Source organism: Taurulus bubalis (genome assembly GCF_910589615.1).
Source record: "Taurulus bubalis genome assembly, chromosome: 19".
Classification (NCBI taxonomy): Eukaryota; Metazoa; Chordata; class Actinopteri; order Perciformes; family Cottidae; genus Taurulus; species Taurulus bubalis.
This window is the reverse complement of record NC_136607.1, coordinates 6,295,327-6,313,784: the sequence shown is the minus strand read 5'-3', so window position 1 is coordinate 6,313,784 and position 18,458 is coordinate 6,295,327. Positions and strand designations below refer to the sequence as shown.

General features: G+C 43.8%; 1 protein-coding gene across 1 annotated transcript; it reads right to left on the bottom strand.

The window, feature by feature from the left end:
- Positions 1-916: 916 nt before the first annotated feature.
- ulk1b (unc-51 like autophagy activating kinase 1) lies at positions 917-17,372 on the bottom strand (the record flags this gene model as incomplete). Its single annotated transcript, XM_079234894.1, has 27 exons — positions 917-972; positions 1,130-1,265; positions 1,647-1,804; positions 1,909-2,027; positions 2,682-2,860; positions 3,225-3,409; positions 3,910-4,035; positions 4,148-4,269; positions 4,426-4,631; positions 5,021-5,280; positions 5,832-6,010; positions 6,090-6,233; positions 6,686-6,772; positions 6,985-7,039; positions 7,254-7,416; positions 7,559-7,650; positions 8,121-8,171; positions 8,405-8,487; positions 9,008-9,066; positions 9,825-9,926; positions 10,180-10,253; positions 11,470-11,643; positions 12,607-12,643; positions 13,752-13,784; positions 15,925-15,966; positions 16,363-16,455; positions 17,283-17,372. The coding sequence occupies 27 exons, from the start codon at positions 17,370-17,372 to the stop codon at positions 917-919; spliced, it is 3,105 nt and encodes a 1,034-aa protein (XP_079091020.1).
- Between the last annotated feature and the right edge of the window lie 1,086 nt (positions 17,373-18,458).

Sequence of the window (18,458 nt, the reverse complement as noted above, 5' to 3'; positions counted from 1 at the left end):
CGCAAAATCCCCCTTACACCATGGTTTCAATGATGGAACCTGATCTTTAACATTAAGCAAGTATAGAATCAGTAAAGTGACAAACACAGGGATCTTTTCTCCCCCCAAACCAGCATGGTTACACAGTACTCTAAAATAAAAAACAACACAAAAACAAAACTACATTTCAATTTGGCAACAGTTTTGTAACCGCGCTTGTATGGGCTTCCATACAGACTGGAGCGTTGCTATTTAGACTTCCCTCCAGCAAGCAAGTAACAATCAGGTAAATACCAGGAATAAAATAAACTCAGGAAAGCAAACAATGGAGTTGAGACAAACATACATTTGATGAGATTGATACTTGGACATTCCCGCCCTTCACCAGCACACTGACTGTACGTAAGTGTACAGCAGTTAGAGTATTCCCCTCCAGCTACTGATCTTGGTAAAAGATAACATTTTGTCCATCTTACGCTTTCCATCTGTTTGTGTTTAGTAAAGTATTGTATGCGAGTATGTGACTACTTGGCAACAATTACTCCTGCAGGTGTTACGCCTGGTGAGAGGAATCTTCTTCTTGGCAAAATATACCGCCTTTTTCAGCGCCAGGAGCAAAAGTCCTACTCACATTGACGAGAGCGCAGAGATCCTTTCGCAGCACGAGGTGCTTCGTGTCCAAGACTGGCACGAGTTTAGCGCAGGGGGAAGTCACTGCCACCGTCCAGAACTTGGGATGAATGGCAAGCCATTTAGTGAGCACACAAGCCGGCACGGTCAAGTCAAAACTGCGAGCCTTGTGGTTTTCTCGTGAAAATAAAAAGCATTTCTAAGTGAAAACCATGAGATTTTTTTGGTGGAGATTTGGTTTGTTGGAAATGTGCAAGGGTGCAAATGACTGACATCATAGCCGCGCTCAGGAAGCAGTGTCTGACTGTCAAACGCAGAGTCCCGACTGCAAAGCTGTGAGGCGGCGTTCAATGCACTCCTTACCTGCACGCAAAAAGAAGAAAAGACAGTGAGCATAACAAGTCATATCGTACTGAATTAATGGGAAATCTAAATAGCTAATTGTTTCAAATATATAATCACAACAGTGTTTCTTCTGCAGCCTAACCCTATCGCACAACAAACTATGGTCCGCACTTACACTTGCTCACACTGAGGATGTCCTCCTGCTCCGTGAGCAGCAGAGACAGGCCCTCCATCAGCAGCAGAGCTTTATGGTACCGCAGGACGGACGCCTCCCCCTGGTGGAACATCTCGTCCAGCGCGGCAGTCTGAACCTGAGATGACACCGGCAGGCTCAAGTCAATATAGAGAATATTATATTAAAACACCAACATCATTTACCAGCGTTTGGTTTACCTTGCTTTGCTTGGTACACTCTCCTGAGCAAATATACAAATACTCTAATTAGCTTACAGTTACTTCAGTGGCCGTACAATATTGCTGTGGCCATAAAGCAAACAATGTGAGAGCAAGGGCTTGGAGCCTGAGGTTTGAAATGCTGCCATTCTGGCGCTTAGGTTGGCAATTAATGCTGGTTTAATTTTTTGCTGGCCGCCCACACACACAGTATCTTAATGATTACGCTTTGGGCTGCTGGTCAATAACCCTCATCTGCTCCTCTGCATCCCAACTGTCTAATTCCCCCCCTGGCTTACCATCTGCACAGTGTGGCTGAACAGCAGCCGCTCAGCTGTGATGGAGGTGATTTGGTTCATTAAACGGTGCTTCCTGGAAAAGAAGCGCTCCAGACGGGTGCTGAGAGAGCGACAGGATGCCACACTGGTCTTGTACAGCTCGTTCAGCCTCTTCACTACTGTATACGGACAGAAATGTATTTGAATATGCTGCCAGGACACTCATCGGGCATTCTTTTTCATACACGTATTGGATTCCTCAAAAAAATAAAATGGCTCATACTTTGTTTGACTGTCGAGGATGGGTAGAGTTTGCCCTGTTTAACTCGCTCCATGGCTGTGTGTAAGGCAGTGGACAAGAGTTCTGTCGTCTTTAGGTAGAGAACCAGCTGTTCTGCATGACTGAGGACACACACACACACAAATAAAAAAATTGACAAATGAGACTACAAACAATACAATGTTGGTGTTCAGTTGTGAAAGTTGTGAAATATCAGCATGATCGAGTTGTACAGCAGGTGTATGCCCCATTATGCAGCAAGAAGGTCACAGAAAATGAGAAAACATGAAAGCGACCACTGGCTATGGCGCAGACAATATCTCTGCCGAGTCCTGAGGACCAGAGATGAGATCAAAGTCGTTCTCATTAGATTACACGCTCCCCATTATCAAACTCATCCACGGTGTGTTCTCCCAAATGTTAGAAGGCATGAAATCTCCTCCTCTTCTCTCTGACTTTATCATATTCATGTCAGCGTGTCTTTGTTTATTCTGGCGCAAAATGAATGCATTCAAGCTTACAAATCTGGTTTCAAACCGAGAGGCATGAATTTTCAACGTATTTAAGTCAATACTCATGAGCAGCTTCTATAAATCTGCCAACTGCAACATGAAAATCCGACTTGACAAAACGTTTTGCCACTTAAAAAAAGATTTTCCCTAACATGGAGAAAAAGCAGGAGATCTACATTTAAATAATTTTCTATCCAAATTGAATCCACGGTATCATCGCCATCCAGAAAGACTCACGGCGACGGTTGATTGACACGGCCTTACCTCCACTCTCGGCTCAGCGAGCTTATCTGATCTGCCACCAGGCTCTGCTGCTGAAAGACATGAGAAACGTCTTCCTGCTCCTCGAACGCCACGACCCCACAGGCTCCTGCGACCTCCATCAGACAGCGGGCGAAGTCCAACGTGAAACGCAGGCTTTGCACGGTGTCTGTGTGCTCCTGCTGCGCTCCGACAGAGAGACGGAGAAACAGATTGTTTAGAGATATAACTTAGAAACAGACTGTAATGCAACATGCAGGTCAATCAATGCATTTACATTTTGCATTCTCAGATTCCACATTGGGCTAATTCTACCACGGTGACTTGAGCTAAAGACCCTCAACTACACGATGCGCTCTTGTTACATCTTTCTTACACACTGCACTGTCAAGAGGGATTATTCATATGAAGGTTTTTCTTAGAATGATGGATGTACACAACAAAGACGTACAAGCTGCATAAGTGCACAGAATACACAGGCTCTAAAGGGAGGACTCACTCCTTTTGCATTGCCTTCTTAAGGCTTTTATAAAACCTGTTTCTCACCTCCATCAGCGTCTCCTCAGGCAGCTCAGGAGCCTCAAAGGTTACAGGGCCGCCCATGTTGGCTGAGATAGGATCAGTGAAACCGTAGCGAGGACTGGAAGGAGCTTCAAAGCCATCCACATAGGTGGCGGTCTGGGGATAGCGGCTTGTGAAGGAACCTGCAGGGCTGATTGAAGTGAACGAGCCTGCAGGAGTCAGAAATAGAGGAGAAGAAAAAAAAGGAGTAGAAAAATGTCAAATGTATTTAATACATACATATTTTCTGCACCAAATGCCATGCTTCACACTTGATGACCACTGTATTGAGTAGAGATTCGTTCCAGATAATGATCAACATCTGCCAGCAGCTACATGAATTTTTCTTTTGCCTTGAATGCTCTAAACTCTAATTACCAATTGGAAAATTGTGTGTTCGGGAAAATGTAATTTGGGGTATTACTCCATAAATTACATCTCTCCACAGAAAAATAAAATAAAAATAACCTTTTATGCTCGCCTCCCTAATATTTAAGTTTCCACATGATTTGAAATTTAAAGTAATATCTTCCCAGTGCTCGATGCTGTATGATGTGCAGAGCATTATACTAATGCCGCTGCAAAAGTGGAATTTGATTCCTGCGAGCTGCAGAAGGGAGATGGAGACAAATGACTTGTATTTATTTGTGTTTGAATGTGCATGAGCTACCTGAGTATTTCCTCTGTCTGGAGGTGTGAGGTGGGGTGCTGCCACTTGGAGGAGAGCCCACAGTGAAAACCACCTGAGCAGGGTTGACCGAGCCAGGTGCAAGACCTCGCCTACCACCCGGGGGCACTAGAGGGCAGAAAAGAGCGAGGAGTCAAGGCCGGACTGTATAACTGACGCATTGTTGGAATGAGCCACGTAGACGAACAGCAATCCTAAATAATCGACAAAGAGTTCCTACCCGTTATGCCTGTGGTTTTCTCAGAGGTCAAGTTCTCCGTGCTGCCTCGGTCCCCCACAGGTCCACCTGGTCCGAATGCAGCCATCAGCAGCATGTCAGACAGACGACCGGCACTCTGGGACCTGCTCCAAAGAGAAAGGGGGCAGAGCGGAGAACATGGAAGGACAGAAAGGGAACATTTAATACTGCAGAAGCACTCCAGTCTATCCTGTATCTGCAGACAAACAATTCCTCCTCGATGACGCATAGAAAAAAACAGCAAAAAACAAGAATCGAACCTTCCAAAGGCCTTGGTATCATCACTCATTCTGTGGATGCAGTGGGCCGGCTGGAGAACCTGCGTTAGCGCTTGTGGTCCTGCGTCTCTGAGCTCTCCCGGAGCAGTCCTGCTGCAAGGGGAGCCGATGACCAAACCCTGTTGCGCCAGGAAGGTCATGAGGTTTGGAGTGCTGGGAGGCTTCGGGAATTCAAACGGAGGGATGGCCTGAGGAGGGAGACGAGAGAAGCACCACAGGTTTGTTGAAACCAGGGTTCATACACATTCTGACCAATGGATTTCCATGACTAATAACATTTTTTCCACACACACACACACACACACACACACACACACACACACACACACACACACACACACACACACACACACACACACACACACACACACCATTTAGCTGATGCTTTTATCCAAAGCGACTTACAATAAGTGCAATGCCACCCTGAGTACAAACTCAGAACAACAAGAATCAAGAAAGTACAATTTCAATAAAGTTAAACTACAAAGTGCTATTAGTAAGTGCCATCTAAGTGCTACTACGGTGCTACCTTCTTTACACACACACACGCACACAAACACACACAGTGCTGACTCACCCTGGAAGGAGAGCCAAGGATTGTGGGTAGGGGGCTGCGCTGCATCAGCTCACTGAGTCTGGGGGAAGCGTGCAGAGGGCGCAGCGTCTTCAGACCCGCCGAGGGGGCCACCACCGGGTCGGAGTGCTGCTTCCTGATCTTTTGCTTGCCGCCGCCACCGGTGCCCTCCAACAAGCAGGGGGCGCTGTGGAGCCGCGTGCCCAGTCCCGCCGTCTGCGGGTGTTGCTGAGAAGTCGGCTGGGACTCGATGTGCAGAGGAGCTGCGGGACAAAAGGCAGAGGTCAGAATGCGTTCCGCTTTTAGACGGCAGGTGCCGTCGCACAATGAGATGTCAGACGAGACAACGAGGCAAGGAATCCACCAAGAGACTGCAGAGACGGACGAGTCCTGCCTAACTCCCACGCTGCCATGCTGGATGTCCAGACAGCGAAGGGACTGTGCCAGCTGGAGGCACAGACGAGTAGCGAGAAACTGGTGGTGAGAAGGAGAGTGTTTGTGTGCGTAGGAGGTTGGTCCATTGTCTCAACCAAGAACTTTCAAAAGTAATGGACTGGTTGACTTAGAGCAACATTGGCAAATGCTAACCACAAAAGTGTTTCCCTCTTGGTCTGCACTTGAATTTCCAGGGCAAAATCTCCTACAACAAGCCGATTGACTTTCCAGGGCTGCACCTCACTACTTTATAATAATTCGTTCTGTTTAATTATTTTCTAATTCATCAATTTACCATTTGTTTCTTTAAATATAAATGTATTGATTTGGTTAAATTGTATAGAGAGTAGTATAGAGAAAGCTGTAGCGTCTGAGATACCTTGAGGGGAGATCTGGAAAGGTCTGGCTCCTCCCAGGGAAAGCCTACGGATGGCGGGCCCCGCCCCCTGCCCATAGGGCGGCGAAGGCCCCGCCCCCTGCCCATAGGGCGGCGAAGGCCCGGTCCGAACGAAGCCCAACGAGCTTCCGCTGCTGCAACGTCGCACCGGTGTCGACAGCCTAATAATGCAACGTTCACGAGTCACTACAGGCAAACATTTGAGAAATGTCAACACGTGTTTACGTCAGCGGTACAGACCGTGGTGAGCCATCCAGTTTGGTGCAGTGGAGATTCTGCTCCATGCGGTGGTAGTTCTGGACCTGAGTGGGGACTGGGATCGGCAATGACCGACACTGGTTTCCACAGCTACCACCGTAGTTACTCCCCGAGCACTCACTGGGCCTGCCAACAACAGTGAGAAGAACAGAGTGTGCCAAGAGAAACAGTTGAGCGATGAGAGGCTGAGTGTGAGTGTGAGTGTGAGTGTGAGTGTGTGTGTGTGTGTGTGTGTGTGTGTGTGAGTACACAGACGAATGTAACACTTTCAACATGAATGATTACTCCACATATTTTGCAATAGAGACATTCTGTTAACACTGCCAGACCTGTACAATATCGCTCATGTAAAAACAAATATTACATTGTAGGTTAATTTAATTAATTAATTAATTTAGCAGGTATCAGATACATTCATTAATTTACCGCACCAGCTACTTTGGCAATTGCTGCTATTTCATTTTCATTTTCTTCTTCTTCCACTAACCGCTCCTCTATCGCTCAGTGTCTTGCCTCTGAGCTAAACAGCAGCACATGCATCACCACAGCCGAGCATATTTATAGCGGTGAGCCGTTACCTGACGGGACTTGGAGAGCCGCTGCAGGAAGGGGAGTGCGGTGGGGTTTTGACTTGGCTGCACAGACCAGCAGAAGCCAGAAGAGAGCTGATGAAAGAGGAGACGGGACGAAGGAGACACGTCATCAGCGCTTTATCGAGATGCCATTTTGAAAAGGAATACAACATGCTCTCACTTTTTACTGGAGATTGAATTACGGATAGTGAGTTATGCTCCTTTACTAGCGGGGTTCTTGCACAACTCCAATACATTAGTGTAATACAGGTAATGGCTATGAAGAACCAATCCTTGCGTCTTACCCGCTGTTCATCAGGCTGTCCTGCAGCACTTTACTCTCACATGCCAGCTCACCCGCTGGAAAACCAGGAAAAAATAAATCAGAAAGAAATGACGACAAGAGTACAGCTCCAGCTTATGAAACGCTACTACTGCCACATAAAAGCTAGTCTGTGAGAAAAACAACAGTTGAATAAAATATGACTTCAGTAATTCTACAGAGCTGGAGCCCAGGCTTGGACTATGCACAGCGGCAATTGATATTTAGGTTTAAAAAAAAAAGTTTTCTCACTAGTGAAGTGAGCCGGCACCATGACAAAGTCATCCGTGTCACAGGAGGAGGAGTTCTTGCTGCTGCCGCCTCCACCAGAGTCCTTGAGGAGAAACCCAGTAGCCTCCTGGGTAGGGGAGGCCAGAGCCTTGGCACGCAAGGGATGACCCTCAGCAAGAGACTGCTGCAGAGACCAGGAGAGAGAAAGTAGTGGGTGAACGAAGAAAGAAAGCACAAAAAAAATAAACACCGAAAGAGAAAACCGTGTGAGAAACTGGCGTCGACTTGGCACACGGATGAATAATGCAGGAATAATAAACACAAACCGGTGGAGAGGCGAGGTGAGAGGTGGACGAGCTGCTGCAGGAGCTGGCTGATGCAGAGCTTGGGAAGCAGGTCATGGACACGGTAGGAGTTGCTGCGACCAAATGCAATACACTCGTTAGACAACTCAGGGAGGTTTGAGAAACACGGAGTTGTGCACAAAAAAGCACAACACGTCATGTCATGAGTCTCTGGCGTTTTGACAACAAGTAATAGCTTTTAGTTGTCGTGTTTGCATCTCTACTCCTCCATCTAGTCCTACACCAGAGTCAAAGTGTCATATGGGTGAAAAATTCAGTTCTGTGATTATTTCGATCTTGCATTATTTTGAGGGTTACATTTTATTTTAAAAGAGATGCAAACCTTTGCACTTACTGCCATCAGAAAATGTGCAATGTTTATTACATTGCCAGGCATGTATATTATTAAGGTGCCAGACATTAAATAAAGAGATTTGAGATATATACACAATACTGCAATAATGCTGAAGTCCTGCACTTATTTATGTGTTACTGACAATGATCCAACCATAACCGAGCATTATTGTTGTTTATTCTCACTTACTCTTTTTCAGGGATGAGCTTGCCTCCAGGAAAGGATGACAAAAAAACTCATCTACCAACAACACAAAGAGAAACAGAATAAGTAGGAGGCAGTGAAGCGGAGCAACGTGTCAGAACAGTATTCATAGATATAGAAGACCAACACAGGAATACTTGTTTCATCACAATGGGACTCAATAAGCATTTATGAAATGCTACATTAGTAAGTTAGCTGTATTGTAGGTCTGCATCAACACCACATTATCAACGGTCTCATTCATTTTCCTGTCCTTAAAGCCCACTGACCAAAGTCCATGCGGTCCTTGTGGTTGCGCTGCAGCAGACCCAACAGCAGGTGCCTCAGGTGGCTAGAAGTCTCTCTGGGAATGCTGCAAACACAGAACAAATACAGGAACACTTTTAGCTGCACTCTGTTTACTTGTTATGTTCGTACTGTCAACAAATACATGATCTCTCTTTATTGCCTTGAGATAAATAAATGAATGGAAGCCGCAGTGTGGTTTCATTAGGCAGCTGTGCGGAACTGAAACGTAAAGCCTTACAGACGTTGATTAGCTTCGGATGTTGGGGATTTGTTGGGGGCTTGTCATCTCTAACAATGTTGTGAATACACTTCTGTTCAATTAAACCCACCCAGCTGGCTTGGCCGTGACTGGCAGCGTTTATTTAAAAGACTACATTTGTTTTGCTTTTCGCAAAAACATTGTCAAAGATAATTGGGTCTTTCTGAAGAGTTTAGGTCAGGGATTTCACTTTTTATTGGGTAGTCTGCGCTCAAGATGTATCGCAGCAAAGTTTCTCATCTCTTATAAGTGAAGCCCATAAAACTAATGCATAACATTGGTTGATCACATTAGAAATGAACGCGCTGTCACCGTAACTCCTTACTTGGGGCTGAGAGTCTTGTTCTTTTCATAGAACAGCCGGAGGTCCTGGGGACTGCTGGCCTAAAAAGGATAAAAAAGGTCAGAGCGATAGTTGAAAACATACAAATGTCTGCAAACGTATGTACACACACACACACACACACACACACACACACGCACATGGCACAGTGCGCTGCCATTGCACAGATGTCCTTGTGTAACGACACAACATGTGTTGTCAATGAGGCAAAGAGTGAAGCTAATCTGGTAGTTATGCCAGATTAGATGAGGTAGTTTTGAAAGAAGTTATGTGTTTCATCTTTCACAGTGTCATTCAAGTTAGCCGCGGGAAACTACTGTTTTTTGGGGGGTTTTCCTCATCTTTCACATGACCTGGAGAGAAGAGACCGCCTGTTTGAATACTTTCAACAAACAGACTTAAGCAAAAACAACAACATGGTAAAGGATCGTTCAGCAAAGTGTTGTGCTAATGCACTTTATTTTGTCACTATTTTTTTAACTACTGCATGTGTTTTCCATCTTTTTGATCCCATAAAATATCTGCTTCAATCCCATTATCTTGTGCAAAATGACAAGCAAACTAATGTTGTATATTGTTCACACTATTAACTTGGCGAAACAAGTTATTTTTTTACTTTTCAGTTTTCTGTACACATATGCTTATCTTAAAAGCCAGTCAAAACAGTACATTGTTCATATAAGTCTTTGGTCAATGGAGTTTTGATGCTGGCGCATCCCTAAATGACATTGTAGCTATGAGAGAAGCGGTTCATATTGCAAAAAAAAACTAAAACATGCATTGAAATAAACGTGTTCACCTGAAAAGGAGCCTTTCCAATCAGGCACTGAAACACTATGGTTCCTATACTCCACAAGTCAGCCTTGGCATCATAGCTTTGGGACATAATGACTTCAGGCGCCTAGAGAGGAAACAATAGAGTGAGATTGCGACACTTTGACGAACAATTAATGAGACCATTAAACTAGTATCACCCAAGCATTAGAGACGGCGTTCAGCAAACACTAACTAAAATAAACGAAAAGAACTTGCTCCTCGCACGGCTTTTTCACGTGACCAACGATAAGAGAAGCATCAGAAGCAAAAGGCATCAGAAGCAAAAAGCGTCAGAAGCAAAAACCATTACCAGGTGTGGGTGAACAAAGAATGCTTACCATGTACATCGGGGACCCGCAGAGCGTCGCCGCCATCATGTTGCTCTGAAGGTACCTGGCAAAGCCGAAGTCCGCTGCGGAGAGAAAATGTGCAAATGCTGACACTCAAACTGATGAAATCAGGGGAAATAGAAAAGAACTCCCAGAAGAAAAACTGCAGATGGTTGCAGAAAAGAAAAATCGATAGTGCTCTAAAAAATTACATTTGTTTTGTCTCCTGCAGGTTCCCAACTAAAGAGTATCTATTTTTAAAACCAATAAAACTATAAATCATAATACCGATAATGATTGAGAGGCAGCTTCACTGTGATTAAAAGGTATGATGACAACCACTAGAGTGATTGTTTAATAAAACACATGCCAATCAACAAGCACCAATGTTTTCTCATATATATATATATATATATATATATATATATATATATATATATATATATATATAGGGTTATGTATACACATATTAAAATACTCCAATAATCTCTGTGTAGCTCATTATATTACTCAGATTATTGGATAAACAAATACAAAACCTATGATACCTAGAGCACACAGCCTTTTCAGTAAGTCAACATGTTCCAGTAATCCCTTTAGCAGCGCGGATGTGCTGGTGTGTCAGTACCTGCATCTGTGGAGGTGCAATGAGGTGCGATCAGTCTGTTAGTTAGTGTGACTGTGACAGTTTTCCCAGAGTGGTGAGGATAATAACAAACTGCAGTGACGGGGAGCCTCACTCCTTCACTCCCACAAGGCAATCAATTCTCTCCGGAGGAACAAGAATTAATAGGCTTAAGGATTAGCAGAGTTTCCAAACAGCTGAACAACACAAACTCGCTCTCAGTGCTCGGTCGTGACACTTTCCACAACAGTAATTACTCGTTGTTAAAACCAACTTCATTGTTTATGAGCAAATGAGCCAAAACTCCAGACCGAGGAGACGCATACTTCATGTCTCTCTGAATAGGGCTCTTACTCTCTTGGTTTTTTTTCCCCCCAACAGTGTAAGAAAATGGGAAATTATATAAATAATCTAATCAATTTCCTCAAACCAGTTTAAACTTTATCACTATTAGGTTATAGTATCTGAAATAAAAATGTTTTTGCTCCATTTATTTCCGATTCCATCTCTATAAACTCCTTTCCTGTGTTAAACACTAGGTGCTACTGGGTTGCACAAGTTCTGCCACATTTTGAAATCACTTTAATATTACAGATCTCAAGAAGTTATCAAGTGCGTGCACGTGCACGTGCCATCCCGTCACGCATCACAGGCTCTCGCGCCATCGGACCTACCGATCTTGATGCAGGTGTTGGTGGAGTGCGACTTGCGTCCAGGTGGGTAGGAGAGCAGAATGTTCTGGGGCTTGAGGTCCCGGTGGATGATGCCTTTACCCTGCAAGACCCTCATGGCCCCTGCAATCTGCTGCAGGAAAACCCGGATGGTGTCCTCACTCAGCGTGCCCTTGGCTGCAGAGAAACAGGGTTCATTTAGTTTTGGTATACTTTGTTCATTGCCCTCAAAGTGGGTAGTGGATCCAGTTTTCTTTTTTTAACCAGGCAGGAAAAGACTAATACTGGAATAGGTCCTCTATTTACACTGTAGGTACCTGGCAGACTATAATTAGTCTGCAAACTGTGTCTTATGTCCCATGCTGCTCACGCTGGCAGATCAAGACCCGCCTCCAACGAGTTGAGTGCACTGGCTGTTAAGAGCCCAGCAATTTATGAGATGGGGAAAACCTGGACAGAATTCTAGACCTTACTTTAATGGCCAGTTTGTTAGCATAGTACGGCGGTGGCGTACTGTATGTATGTGCTATATGTCTCAAATACTCTACGTGGTTTCAGTACACTGCATGTTGAAGTCTATTTTAAGCCTTAGGGCCTCCAAAAGTTGCTGAAGCACCAAATCGGTCTCCGTCTTCAGGGCCGCAGATAAGAAGACAGCTTCTGATCCGTCAAACAGGAAACTTAAAAAAAACACAGAGTTGTACCCTGAATGGCAGCTTTGGGGCGTATATTTCACTGATAAGTTGTTCACTTTCATTTGCACTCTTTCACTGTTCTTGGTAGACTTAACAGAGCTGAACAATGATTCTTCCTCTTCTATTAGTCACAGTCTTAACCAGCAGTTCTTGTCCGAAGACCATAAAACAGAATATTTTCAACATTTTATTAGAGTTTATTTTGTGATTGAAATGCCTTTATTAGTTGCTTTGGCGATTTAAACCGATAGAAAATCATATTGTTGGGAATTGTTAGTGTAATGATCTTGGCTTTTATAAATAAAGAGAGGCCTTCAGGGACAGCAAGGACTCTCCCTTTCTTGTCACCGGGCAACACAGATGACATTTCAACATGAGTTCAATCATTGTTTGTTTTCTACTGAGAAGCATCTGGAGCTTTTAGGAGATGATTTGTCGCACTTACTGTGTAAATAGTCAGCTAGGTCGCCCCCATTGCAGTACTGGGATTAGAAAGAGAGGCAGGGAGGGCGAGAGAGGAAATGAAAGAAGGAGAGATGAAAAGGAATCACATTAGGACACACAGGTAAAACAGGCTGATCTGTAACCATAGTGAATGAGTCTCTGATATCAACCTGTCTGAAGGGACTAAAAAGCAAAAGGAGATCAGAGCTATGATTAGCTGGAGAGTGATGTGTTTACAAATGTATAACCACGCACTCATCAATATGAATGAATCCAGGAAGAGACAAGGTGTGTTATGAAAGGTGGCTCTGAAAGGCTGCCTCAGTCATTTCCTTCTCCAAGACACAGATGAGCATGAACAAATTAATATATATATATATATATATATATATATATATATATATATATATATATATATATATATATATATATATATACTGGACACTGGAAGCTTCAGGGGATGCACATGAACATTTATATATATATATTTTTTTCTTTTCTTCTTAATCACATTATAACCATTTTCAGATTTCCCTGCAGTTCTCAGTATTCATTGTGAATGTGAACACATTTTGAGATCCGGTGCCTCTGGCGAGCAACGTCACTTTGCTGAAATTGTTTTTCGAGCGAGCTCTTCTGCTTGGATGGCAAATGTGTTCACACGATATCGTATGCATGTGTACGACGGACATTAACAGAACAACCAGGCTGAAAAATAAATAAATAACTCAACCCAAATAGCATTTGACATGCACTCTAAAAAAACACTGAAGTGGCCAATTATGGTGTCTGGAGAGCCAGCGTGACAGACCATGCCATGCCTTGCAGGAATAATAAATTAGTATGAAGCACTTGTCATGTTGAACATTACCGAATACATTTAAAGCATTCGTCCACAGGCCAAAGTATTTGTAAAGTAAAATCATGAGATTCACTAACAGCATCCACTACCTGTGGATCAAGGGAAACAGTAGAAAGCCACTGCAAAATGAAACTAGCAGCTTGTGGATGTTACCCAGCGGCCATGTGCCCCTCTTGACGCCTGAGGACACAGCTAATTATAAACCAGGCCTCGTCAGCGCTGCCTGCAAAGGCTGAGACAATACAGCCCTCAGCAAACAGAGCCAAACATCACAGCGAGCTTACCTCCATTACCAGGTACACTGAGCTGGCAGTTTCCTAAACAGGGAAGAGATAAGAGGGGGGGGTAAACAAACACATGTCAGTGACGGACAAAGGAAAGGAACAGGTGGCACTTGTGCACAGCCATTCTGTTTGAGCAAACTAAGCTGGGGGATCCGGATTGGAGAGATATACAATTGTCGAAAAGGGTTGCAAAGATATTACAGAGGACTGACTGCATATAGAACAAAAATGAAAAAAAAACAGCTGGGTCTTGAAAAAGAAAGACACAAGATTATAGCAAATTAAAGCATTTCTTCTACATAAAACACACTAATTTAGTCAAACTGGTTCTACATTTAACAACAGTGGGTGAAACTTGAGCCAGTGAGGAGCATTTAACTGTCTAAAACTCACAATCTCCCACAACAATGCCAACAAACAAGGAATAGAATTGAATTTACTAACAACTTGGATCATTTTTTAAAATTGCACATTTGGGGGGATTCAGAGTTTAACAACTTTTCGAACATTTTCCTCTGCCATCTCCCCTCTTAGCCTCTCTAAACCCATCAAGTTGTGAAAAATAAACCACAGTGCTGCCTGCTTTAAAAAAACAAAAACAGTCCTCTTATCACATGGCAACAGATGACTGCAGACTTTCAGTCTGACCTCATCTTGGTATCTTGTTGAATCTACCAGTGAGAGGCCAGGCTGTTTTCTATAGTTCGGCTGAGTCAGGCCTTTTGAAATTGGTTGTCTTTGGCTTTATTGAAACTGGACGGCAACCAACCAGGCAACCAGCCAGTCAGTCAGAGAGACAACCATCTGCTTTCCACCGGCTGTCTCTCTGACAGAAGTGCGCTACTGCAGCACCAAACTTCAGCTTGATAGATCGCTTGGCGCCGCATTGAAGGCCGATCTTCATCTCCTGCTGTGACTTGCTATAAAACACTGAGACAACCAGGCCACTTTTGCCCTGGCAACTTTTCACTGTTTCACAGGGTTTAAATACAATATTACATTAGATCTGCAAATAAAGAGGACTTGAATTAACGCTGAATATGCCAATTAACTCTCTTCAGAAATAATCTGCAAAAGAAGCAGCAAATGTATTTGCAAAGCTGGAACAAGAAAATATTTGTATTTTTACTCTTGCTTAACATCTGTGTGACTGTCACACTGTTGTTTGCCTGCAATTCTCGGATAATGTTGAACATTACGATTATTTATTAACTCTCAGACTAATCTTTAAATCCTTTTGGATAACACAAATCAATGAGGCCTGCACTATTTGTATTATCCAGACTGAATACGCAGTTTTCATTATGAGCTTTTACATGAGATGAAAATAAAACTGCATCCGAAACTAAGAGCACAGTGAGACCACAGTCGCGTCAGTCGATTAATGAGAGGAGCAATGAAACAGGATGGAAGTCAACAATCGCTAATAACACTCTACGACAAAAATGTGCAAAAATGGGGTCTCGTCAAATGGAGAATAAGAATAATTGGAACATGAGATGTTTTTTAACCAGATGTTGTGTTATCAACAGAAACACTCAGTGAGTTAGGATGTGTATTTGGGTCGGGCCGTCTATATCCGTCTGGCAGGTGTTGTCACAGTGAGCTCCTGACTGGTTCGTCGGCTTCAGGCGAGATCATTGTCGCTTGGTGTGGCGCCGAGCTAAGAGGTTATAATACGAGCATCTGCACTTGTATACGTGCATACCGGCAACACCTCGCCGACACCCGAGGCTCGTGCCGGGGAAAAAAGGTGGCAAAATGTATCTTGTAATGAGCAGAGATGCAGACACTACAATCCACAGAAAGCTCCTTCAGCAAACAATCAAAAGGCAGAAGTGTTTAGCTGAAACATGGGAGAGCAGAGGAAAACGTGCCTCCATGAGATCAAACAGAAGTTGTTGTTGTTGTTTTAGAACAAACAAATGTAGCAAAGCCTCATTTAACAAGACTATTCAAGCTGCATGAGAGCAAAGTGGGTCATCTGGAACACACGCACCGAGCCACTCATCTGCACCGAGCCACCCATCTGCACCGAGCCACCCATCTGCTCCATTTGGTGAGACGCAGAGAGGTGTGATAATTATGTATGCACAGCCGCACTGACGCCCCTCAATCAGCCCGATCACATGACCTGGACCCAGATGCCAGTCGTGAATGTTGTTTTACATACCTGGAAGTCCAGTAATGCAACAATGTTCTCATGTTTCAGCTCCTGCAGAAATGACAGAGACAAATCAATATTTGGACAGTGTATGCCTTTTACATGCGGTCTAATTTGATACAATTTACTTTCACTGGCCATGTTTAACGAGACGATCCATGTTACAATAATAACCAGTGCTCATATGTCACTCTGACATGTGGCACCTTTCCAGCTCTAGATACCGAAGAGTTCACGACAGCTAACTGATCTAATAAACACTTGATATGACCTTGACATATCAAGGTGACACATGTGATGGGGAAGCAGCAGAGTAATTCAGGGGACAGACAGTTGAAATGCAAATAAATACTGTATTTGTCCATTGGAGTACATATAGTAACCGAATAACTGGAAACCAGTGAAGTACTCTTGGTAGAAGAATACTTTTGAGAACTTCTGACTTACCTTGAGTATTTTAATCTCTTTCCCCAGCAGCGTCTGGGATTTGGCCAAGTTCTTCTTGTTGATACACTTAACCGCCACCTCCCAGTCGTGTTTCTAGAAGAATACACACGCACAATTAAGTAAGTCCGTATGTTTCGGTACATACAGCAAATTGGTTCAATTTCCTAAATGTGTCTCTGCACAGTCAAAAATCACAAACTCTATACATATATTGTATAATACTTGGATATTCAAGGGGTCACACTCCACTACAACATGCATAGTAGACCATGAATCATGTTGTTGGTTACTTGCAATTTCCTTGTCCGTCATTTTCTGACCTTACAGCCTATTTAAAATGTATTGTAATATGTATACATTGCAATATGTGTTCTAAGATGCCATTATCCTCTATGAAACTGATCTGCCCATTGAATAATAAAGCAACAAAGATGCCACAGGCCTACATTTACCCTTAGTATCGACTATGAATATTGGTCTCTTATACTCTGTCATTACAGGTTGGGCATGTCACAACTTGTTCATTGATGGTCTACGGTTTCTCATGGAAACAGTAACGTAAAGGTCTGCTGCTCTACATTCAAATTTAACAGGATAATGGACGAAAAATAATACAATAAAAGGCCCTCACTATGTAACAATCCGTGCATTTGCAAAAAGGTCGCTTACAGTAAAAAAAAAAAAAAAAAGTATTTCATCCATTAACTGTGTTATTAATATGGAGCACGCTATTCGTGCTCCCAGGCCTCTTAAGGCCGTACTACGACAACAAATACCCCAGATCATAATAAACTGCGACTCACTTGCAACCGAACCATTCAAGCGACCTGTCATTCGCATCGCGTTTGCATTAGCATTTTTTATTTGTATGCATTTATTGTTTTAGTAAAAAGAATAGCAGACAAGGAATAAGTGCTCACCTCTCGGTGCCTGCCTTTGAAGACGACAGCGAATGCGCCATGTCCTATCAGGTCCTTCCGACTGAACTCAAATTTCCCCACCGTCTCCATATTGTGCCAAACGTCGGGATGTGATGCTACTTGGAGGCGGACGGACGAGCAGGAGGCCTCGGGTCACCCTTCTCGGTCGCGGTCGCTCCTTCCTCCTCTGTCAAGTCTGGGCAGCAGCAGCAGGGACGTGCACCGCCTCTCTCACTGGCCATGAGCTGCCTTCCTGACGACAGACTGTCCTCTTCTCTCATGTTCGCACGCACACGTTTTGGAGTTCAACTCCTAACGAAGCTGCACGGGGATTCCCATCACGCACACCGCGGCCGACACGAAGTTAGCGAACTTAAAAAGACGAGGAGGGCTCGAGCGAGTTGTTGTTGTTGCGGCTCTCTGACGTGCCACCTTAACAAAACAAAAAAAGAGCAGCTTGCTGCGTTTTGTTTATATACAGGGGGATCCTGACGCGCGCGCACGGCGGTACTTCAAACGAGCGAACAAACGTCCAGTGACCGGAAGCCGCGGTCAGTCGTCCCGTTTATTATGTCTTGCAATTCGCGGTGGACTCGCCGAAAGTCGTAGCATCGATAGTCCCAACAAAGCAGACGGCGTCGAGCCTCTGCAACACAGCGCATGCGCAGAGCTACTACAGCTGGAGGATTTGACGTCACGTCCAGGGTCCTCGGTCGTGAAATGAAAGCGTTTTGACGTCTGCTCCGGCTCCACTAGCGGAAACTAGATGCTTGAAACTAGAGGCTCATAGTAAATATTAAGTAGTAAATATATTCAGGAGAAACAAGGTGGTACAAGGTATGGAAGCCGGTTTCCGCCAAACAAAAAAAAGAAGTAAAACAAATTATGAGATAATAAAGTCAAATGTATGAGATAGAAAGGCATAATTATGACTTTTTATCTCGAAATTATGAGATAAAAAGATAATTGAGAAATTATGATATTTTTTATCCCATAACTATGACCTTCTATCTCATAATTTCGACTTTATTATCTCCTAATTATGACTGTTTAATCTCATCTCATTTACTTTTTTAGTGCCGGACGGGCTTCCATTGTTAATCATAATTAGGCTCGTTCGTTAGAGCTGCGCCTCGCCTGGAATCCAGAGAGCAGCGGCCGCAGCAGGAGGCGTCG